An 8840-nucleotide genomic window follows, 5' to 3' on the forward strand; every position below is an offset into this window, starting at 1 on the left:
ATGGGAAGAGTTGGTCCTGGGTGAGGAAGTGAAGACCTGTGGGTCACAGATGCTGAGAGGACCCCAGCCCCAGAATGGGGTTGCTGTGGGGCTCAGGAGGCCACTCAAGTGAGAAGCCCCTCTCTTGCCACAGAGGAGCAGGGGCCTTGGAGGCAGAGAGCTGGGTCACAGGAGGCAGACGCAGCCAGCGGGTAGGACCTTGCACAAGAGAGATGAGGAATTATAAATATTAGGTCTTAGCCCCCGGTTCCCGACACAGAGTCCCGAAAACCTTTGGAATTTCCTAGGTGACAGGAGTGTCGTTTGTTCTAATGAGGTGACTCTTGGTGGGCTCCCAAATGGAGCTGGTTACCAGAGAGACCAAGCCATGGTTAGAAGGTTGGAGCTTTCAGCACCTTCCTATGCCTTGAGGAAGGGAGAGGGGCTGGAGATTGGGTTAATATGCCTTGGTAATAGAGCCTCTATGAAACCCCTCAAAGGTGGGATTGGGGGCTTCTGGGTGGTGACCACTTGGTGGTGCTGGGAGGGTGGCATCCAGCGAGGGCATGGTGCTCTGCGCCCTCCCCACAGCTTGCCCTGTGTGCCTCTCCACCTGGCTGTTCAGCTGTATCCTTTGTGATAGACTTTAAAATAAACTGGAAATAGAAATGTTTCCTTGAATTTTGTAAAATGTGATAGCACATTATTGAACCCAAAGAGAGGGTCATGAGAACTCTTGGTTTACATAGCCTGTCCGTGGAGAGAATGGGAAGCCCTGTCTTGTGATTGGCATCTGAATTGGGGGCAGTCTTGTGGGACTGAGCCTTTACCTGTGGGGGCTGATGCTGACTCCAGGAAGATAGCATCAGAATTGAATTGAATTGGGGGACACCCAGTTGGGGTCCCCAGAGAAGTACAGAATTGCTTGGGGCAGAAAATCCACACTTTTGGTGTCAGAGGTGTGTAAGAGTGTAGAGAAGAAATAGACTGTTTTCCTATTCCCATGATTCTCTCTTCTGAGGGAAGCATCTTGGGCATGTGTGCTAATTAGCTCTTGGCTGTCCTAGGACAGAGAGCTCCCCACCATCCACACCCCAGCCTGTGAGACTGACTGTAGGCTGTGGGAGCCCAGGGTCCATATCTGTGTCCCCAGTCCCTAGTTCAGAGCCTGGCACATAGCAGGTGCTAAATAAATGTTTGTCGACTGACTAACTGCTTGGATGGATTAATGAAACCATGACCCCCTCAGCCAGGTAGAGCTACATCCCCACCCCTAATTCTGGGAGCCCAGGTTCTGGGCTTTTCCTGCTTGCTATATTTCCTTCTCTCTGAACTTTGCTCTGAGCCTAGCCTGTGTGAGGGCTCAGGTCCTGCTTCCCGCCTCTCAGTGCCTGGCATGGGAGGCCCTCACCTTAGAAGAGGCAAAGGAAAGGCCCTGGCTGGGGAAGGATGCAGGAGTGAGAGCCAATACTCCAGCTGCTCTCAATCAATATTCCACCTTGGATCCTATCCAAACAGAACCTGTGCCCGGGGCCCAGACAGGCCTCAAAGGTGTCGCCTCCCTGGAGCCTGGGGGTCTGGCCCAGTCTAGTGTTCCCTCCAGGACCTGGTGGTGACAAAGCTTCTGTCTATATTTAGCCCTTGGTCTAAGCTGGGGAGATTTATAGGACCACACGTCCTGGGCCCAGGCTGCCAGGGACCAGAGGGGAATGGGGTGAACTCCCTCCCTGCTTCCTCCCTCTGCTTCCCAAGGTCAGAGAAGGACTCAGCTGGGAGGGGCAGGATTCCATCCCATGTTTGCTTTCATTCAGTGGATTTCAATGAGCCTGAGCTCAGGCCCTGCCCCTTAGGCAGCACAGAATTAGAGGAAAGAGCAAGAGGAGAGGAAGAGGAGAAGAAGGAGGCTTGGAGGGGAAGACTGGAAAAGAGGGAAGGAAGAATGCAGAGGAGGAGGGAGAAGGAAGGCAGGAAAGGAGGAAGGAGGAGCGGGGAGGAGAGGGGATGATGATGAGGAGAGAAGAAGGGGTCAGAAAAGGGAGAGGGGGAGAATGAGGAGGAGAGAAAGAAGGAAGGGGAGGAAGAGGAGTATGGGGGAAGGAGGTGGAGGGGACTGGGAAGAGAAAGGGGAGGAGGTGGGGGAGGAAGGAAGGATGCAGGAACAGGAAGGAGGGGGAAGAAGGGAGGAAGGTGGCCATGAACAAGGAGGGGGAGGAGGAGGCAGTCAGGCCCTGCATAGACATAGGGGGACAGTAATGGGAGCTGAGACTGGCCCAGGGGAGGGTGAGGGGTGGGGAGTCAGATGAGGGAAGTGGGTCATTATTTCCTGGCGTGTCCAGGCAGGCTCCTTGGAAGAGGAGACTTTAGATCTAACTTTTAGGGTGTTGGATGTTGAGTGAGGACCCCCACCCCCACCCTGGGCAGCTCCCAGAGGCTTTCTCATCCCTGAGTCTGTGCTCAGCTGAGTTCGTCTTCCTACATTCCTAGTTCCCCTCCAGCTCCCCTGGGAGGCTTTAGGCCTCTCCTCATTCTGCTGTTCTCTCTTCTCTCTAAACGCCTGTGAATGCCTCTCCCCTCAGTCCTGCTTGCCTCCCCTGTGCCGAGCCCTGGGCCCTGAACACTGATGGGGAAGGAGGAGGACTGGGAGGGGAGGGAGAGGTGACTTGGCCCAACATAGGGGCAGGAACTGGCCAGCAGGAGGTCCTCTAACAGGCCACTTGGCCTAAAGTTATCTCCTTAATTATCAACACATCTAATGTCCAGTTTGCCTAAAAGTCACATCTCTTCTGATTTGGCATCTGTCTGAATGTCCTAAAAATAATTCGACATTAAAATTAAACAACGTTAAAATTAAACTTTTGTTAAAGGAAGGGAATCTGGAGTCAGGCTGTGGGTTGGAATCCTGGCCCTGCCATGTACTAGCTGAGTGGCCCTGGGCACACGAGCTCACCTCACTTCCTCATCTGCAAAATGGGGATAGGATGGTTTTAACTGGTGGAGTTGATGTGAAGCTAAATATAGGTGAGGGGAGTCAGCGCCCATGATAGGCCCTGTAGGGCTGCTAGGTGAAATAAAATAAGCTTATTGAATCATCTGTCCCCCATGGGTTTGCAATGATTAAAAATTAGAATTTTGAGAAAGACAAACATCGCATGTTATCACTTATTTGTGGGATTTAAAATTCAAAACAGTTGAATTTATGGAGATAGAGAGTAGAAGAATGGTTACCAGAGGCTGGTAAGGGTATTAGGGGATGGGCTAACAGGTACCAAAAAAAAAAAAAAAAAAATAGACTGAACAAGACGTAGTATTTCACAGTACAACAGGGTGACTGTAGTCAATAATTTAATTGTACCTTTTAAAATAACTAAATAACTAAAAGTACAATTGGATTGTCTGTAACACAAAGGATAAATTCTTGAGGGGATGGATGCCCCGTTTTACATGATGTGTTGTTTACACGTTGTATGCCTGTATAAAAATATCTCATGTACCCCATAAATGTATACACCTACTATGTACCCACAAAAATTAAAAATAAAAATTAAGGCCAGGCACGGTGGCTCACGCCTGTAATCCCAGCACTTTGGGAGGCTGAGGTGAGTGGATCATGAGGTCAGGAGATCAAGACCATCCTGGCCAACATGGCGAAACCCCATCTCTACCAAAAGTACACAAAAAAATTAGCTGGGTGTGGTGATGGGTGCCTGTAGTCCTAGCTACTCAGGAGGCTGAGGCAGGAGAATCACTTGAACCCAGGAGGCAGAGTTTGCAGTGAGCCGAGATTGTGCCACTGCACTCCAGCCTGGGCAACAGAGCGAGACTCCATCTAAAACAAAACAAAATAAAATAATTATAATTATAATTAACATTTAAAAAGTTAGAATTTTGGAAGAAGTGACTGTAGCTAAACTGGCTGAGGAATGCTTAAAATGGTTTAAATTGAATGAAGTAGAATATGACAGCTAAGAAGATAAAGAGTAGTCCCATAATTCTTAAAGGCTGCACATTTGAGACTTAGGAGGAATACAAAATTAAGTAGGCGTTGCCCTCAGACAGATTTTTTTTTTTTTTTTTAAAATACTGAAACACCAACAAAATTGCAAAAACAGAGACTAAATTAGCTAGATAGGCTAGAAAATGCTCCGAAGGGAGTTGAATTTTTGGGAAAAGTCATTCAATGCATTAGCTGCTGGCAAATGGCCCTGGAGCCCCGGTCCTGCCGACCCTCAGTGTGTGTCTTAGGGCACACAGTGGACTTGGTCTTTGGTGTGAGCCAGACAGGTCAGGGATGGTCCAGGGACTGCCAGGGACTTCTCCGTGTTCTTTTCTCTTTGCTGAGCCTTCTTGGGGCAGATGGGCCCACCAGAAGCCAGGACCTGGGCAAGAGGTCACAGAGGCACCGTCGTGAGACGCTATGGGGGTATCTTGCTGTCCAAAGCTCCAAGGAACTGAACTCAGTCAGCAGGGGCTGAGGAGCTCCTGGGACCTTCACAGAGTGGGAGGCAAGTGGCATTGCTGAGCCTCTGTAAACCAGTTTCCTGTCTGTAAATAGGTGGCCCCACCTCCCGGTGTTTGAGTAAGGCACCTAACACCACTTAAAAGCTGCCAGATTACCGCCTGCCTCCAGAGCAGCTTCCCAAAGTCCTCCATGGGGAATAGGGAGCACCGGGGTCAAGTCTGGGTGGGTTCCTCCAGGCCTTCAGTGTGTCCTGGGCCAGGGCATCCTCTTCACTCAAAAACAGCAGCTGGAACCCCTACAATTGCAGATCAGACCACTCCTCTCCCCTGCTCAGAGAGCGCCCCATGTCCTCAGATCCCACAGATGTCTTTTCAGGGTATGTCCTCAGATCCATACAGCTCTGCAGTCTCGCACAGATGTCTTTTCTGGGTTGGGGCCCTGGGGCCTTCCCCGCTACCTTCTCCCCTATCCTTTCCCTTGAACTACCCATCTCCATCCCTGCTATGCTGCCCACCTCCCACCAGGCTCCCCCCATCCTGTCAAGGGCCCTCACACCTACACATACTTCTTCTGAGCCCATTTACTGGAACTTGTAAATACAGACTCCTTTCTTTCCTGCCATGCCCCCTTCTGGGCTATAAACTCCACAAGAACAGGAACCAGATTAGCATTCAGACCCTGGATCCTCCCCATGGGCAGTCCTCCTTAAACACTGGATGAATAACTGAGAAGCCTCCCAGGCCAGGCCGGACTCTCCTCGGCTGCCTTCCCTCCCTACTGCCTGCTCCAGGTCTCATCATCTCAGGACCCAGGAAAAAGTCCCATTGCCATGAAGGCCCAGCAAGAGGAAGGCTGGGCTTTGGCGTCAGAAAGGCTGGGGTTTAAGTGCTCTCCAGCTGCTTACGTGCTGAGTGGCTGTGGGCAAGTAACTGGTCTCTATCCCAGTCTGGGATCCCCGGGAGAGCTGGGGACAGGGCCTGGGATGACCCCAAGGGAAGCTGAGCCCACAGTGTTGCCCTGAGAATCCTAGGGCACCTCTGGAGCAGTCAGCAGAAGCTGCCTCCATCTAACTAGCTTGGGCGGCTGGCAGCATGGCCCCCAGAGGGACGGGCTGGGGGCCACCCTTGCCCCAATACTTGGATCTCCTGGAAGGCACTTATCTAGAGAACAAGTGGGAGAGGGCAAGAGAGCTCAAAGCCCAGGATGTCTTTGGGGGCAGAGGGGTGGATGGTGAACCACCTGCACAACCTTCACCCATCCCAATTGCAGTCTGCAATGTCACTCAAAGGACTCAGCCGGTCTGGGGGCCATCTCCCTATGGGACACTGACCACAGTTCAGCATGGTACCTGCCTCCCACCTCTCTCCTCCACCTGGCCAGGCCCCTAGGAAGGCAGGGACCCTCATGTCCTCATGCTGTATCTGTGGTGCCTGGCACAAAAGTGTAGCTGGCATTCACTGCGTGCTCACACCACGCCAAGCATGATGCTGTGTGCTTTACTTGTATTACCTCAGTGTTACCCACAACAAGCCTGTTCAGTAAGCACAGTTGTCATCCTCATTTGACTGATGAGGAAACTGAGGATTTGAGTAACCTGTCCAAGGTCACACATTAAGCAGTAAAGCGGGGATTTGGATTGGTTTTGTTGGCAAATATCTGTTGAATTACTGTTGAATGAATTATCCTCCTTATACATATAGGGACACTAAGCCCCAGAAAATGGTCCCCAAGGCTGGTCTGTGGGGGGAGTCTTGGACAGGGACAGGCCTCTTAGCTTCCACTCTGGCATCACTCCCCAGATTGTGAGGCCTAGGACAGGTCACCCTCCCACTCTGAGCCTCAGTTTCCCCATCTGTAAAATGGTGGACCACTCCCACCAGCCTCTCCCCCACTTCTTCAGCTCTCTTTTGATGGCTGCTCTGTGTCCCTTCACCCCACTTTCCATCAGCAGTCCCTAACTCTGGACAAAGGCACGGGGTGTGGCTGGACGAAGCTCAGAGTCTGGAGAAACCCTTGGAGAGGCTGGTTCTCCCAGAGCCCATTCTGTCCCCATCGCTCATCAGGTACTGGGGGCGGCCTGATTTCAGGCACTGAAAGGAAGGGTGGAGACAAGGCAGCAGGGGCAGGAGGCAGCTCTCTGCGGGTCCCTGCAGGTAAGGGATGGGCTGGGGAAAGAAGTCAAGGATCCTGCAGGAGAGATGGAGGGGGAATCATGGGAGTAGGGAGAGAATGGACAGGAGACAGGGAACCTTGGGCCCTGAGGTAGGCAAGTTCTGGATGCTAGGGTGTCACCCCAGAACCCTCTGCTTATCCACAGGGGACTCCCAGTCTCATCCTGGCCGGCCTCACAGTTTCATCTTCCCTTCCCCTGCCCCCTCACCCAGGCATGGAATCTCCAATTCATCATCAAGACTCAGGGATCCCCGATCCAGCCTAGTCACCATGCCCTCAGACCCCCACCCCCAGTCATGAGAGCTGGGAGTTCTGCACTCCTGGTGCCCCACCTCGTGGACTCCCACTCCCTGCACTTACTTGGAGCAGCAGTAGAAGGAGGCAGAGCAGGCAGAGGAGGTGTGGGATGTAGAGGAGGCCTAGGGGCCCTGAGGGACCCCTCATGCCAGTAGTGGATGGGGATTAGGGCCCCGAGAGTGCTGCCCAGCACAGTGGCCACACCCCGGCCAGCCCCACCGGACCCGGCCCTGGAGGGGAGGCCCGAGGTAAGGCCCTGGGCACGAGGGGGTATTCTCCACCCACCTCTTCCACAGGGCAGCAGTGGCCCCGCCCCACAGCCCACAGCCTCCAGGTTATTTATAGCTGGTGCAGGACAGCTGCTGCTACCCAGCCAGCCAAGGGGCTATGCTCTCCCTCCAGCCTGCAGAGAAGGGGTTAATGCCTTCTATCTGCTTCCAGCATTGCTGAGGCTGTAGCTCCCCAGGTGGGAGAGAGGAATTGAGAAAAGGAGGAGGGGGCCTAGGCGGTGGTCCCTGCTTGAGCACAGGGTTGGGCTGCCCTGGGTCTCAGCTGAGCCAGCACTGCCTAACACCTAGCTGGGGAGTTTTAACAGGTGCTAATGCCTGCTGGGATGACTGAGATGGGAGGGTGGATGCGGGGTAAATAGTAGTACTGTATCAGTGCTACATCTGCCTGGACTGTGGGTAGGTGAGAGAATGTCTTCGTTCTTGGAAAATACACATTTAGGATTAAAGAGGCACCATGTTTGTAACGTACTTTCAAATCGTTCAGAAATACACTCACATAGATAGAGATATAGATAGAACAAGAGAGCAGATGGGGCAAAATGTAAATTGTTGGTAAATCTGGAAAAGGGGTATATGGATATGCTTTGGATCATTCTTTCAACTTTTCTGTACGTTTGAAATTCTATCAAAATGAAATGCTTAAAAAAAAAAAAAACCCCAACTGACAGCAAATACAGCCATGGCAGGGCTCACCCAGAGATTCCAATGACGTAGCTTGGGATGGGGCCCCGGTGTCTGTATGTTTCAGGAAATGGCTAGGGATCCTGATGTCAGGTGGATCTTGTGGAGCAGTGCTGTTCTTGTGGGGACAGGTTCAACCTGGGGCTGGGTCATGGCTCATGAGGTGAGGTCTGTTCTTCCGGAGCCTCAGAAGCCTCCTTGGGAGCTGTTGCTGACAGATGGGCCTGGTGCAGGGGGTTTAAAAGCTTAAGCCGCAGTTGCACCTTGCTTGTTGTTAGGATCTGAGGGGAAAGCATGTGAGGAATGTGATTAGTGGGGCACCAAGCTTTCTCCTAGAGGTGCAGACAGGGCCGAGAGAGACCTTGGAAAACTCAGTCCCAATTTAAGTAACTCAGACACTCTGTGCTCCTTCTGGTCTCCCTATCCGAGACATGGGACACTTTTCTGTCGTTGAGTGCCTCCTCCCTACCTTCAGCCCCTTCCTCCAGGCAGCCTTCCTGGTTGCTCCAGCTCCCACCTCCCTCTCCTGTGAAATCTCGCAGGTATGAGTCTGAAGCCTCACCTCACTGTTTTGAACTGTTCTCTAAGCTCTGCAAGGATAAGGATGAATGTGGATGTGCCCCAACCTTCCTCTCCTCGTTTTTTCTTCTCCCTTCCCTCCTCTTTTCTACAGAGCTTAGTCTCAGTGGTACAGGGAAATCTTTACAGGAAAAGTGGAGGAAGAATTGACCAGATTCCTCGTTTATTAGAAGGTGGCAGAGTAAAAACCCTATCCCAAGTCCTGGGGCAGGATTTGGCTTTCCCGGACCCAGCCAGATGGGCTTGGTGAGAGAGCGCTCCTTGTAGAAGATGGATACCTTCTATAAAACATCATAAGCTGGCAGGACTTTGAGGGCTGGGAAGACTCTGAAAGATGGCTGGGACAGTTCCCTTCAGCAGCCTTCAGCTGGAGGTCTCCAGGG

At 52.2% G+C, this 8840-nt stretch overlaps 1 protein-coding gene across 1 annotated transcript in view; it reads right to left on the reverse strand.

The window, feature by feature from the left end:
* Positions 1 to 7248, reverse strand: part of CRHR2 (corticotropin releasing hormone receptor 2) — a 48281-nt gene extending 41033 nt beyond the window's left edge. The window contains exon 1 of the mRNA XM_033193437.1: positions 6971 to 7248. Within this exon, the coding sequence (XP_033049328.1) occupies positions 6971 to 7054 (84 nt within the window). The 5' untranslated portion in view covers positions 7055 to 7248. The remainder of the gene's footprint in view (positions 1 to 6970) is intronic.
* Positions 7249 to 8840: the final 1592 nt, after the last annotated feature.

This window comes from Trachypithecus francoisi, unplaced genomic scaffold, assembly GCF_009764315.1.
Source record: "Trachypithecus francoisi isolate TF-2019V2 unplaced genomic scaffold, Tfra_2.0 Lachesis_group4, whole genome shotgun sequence".
Classification (NCBI taxonomy): Eukaryota; Metazoa; Chordata; class Mammalia; order Primates; family Cercopithecidae; genus Trachypithecus; species Trachypithecus francoisi.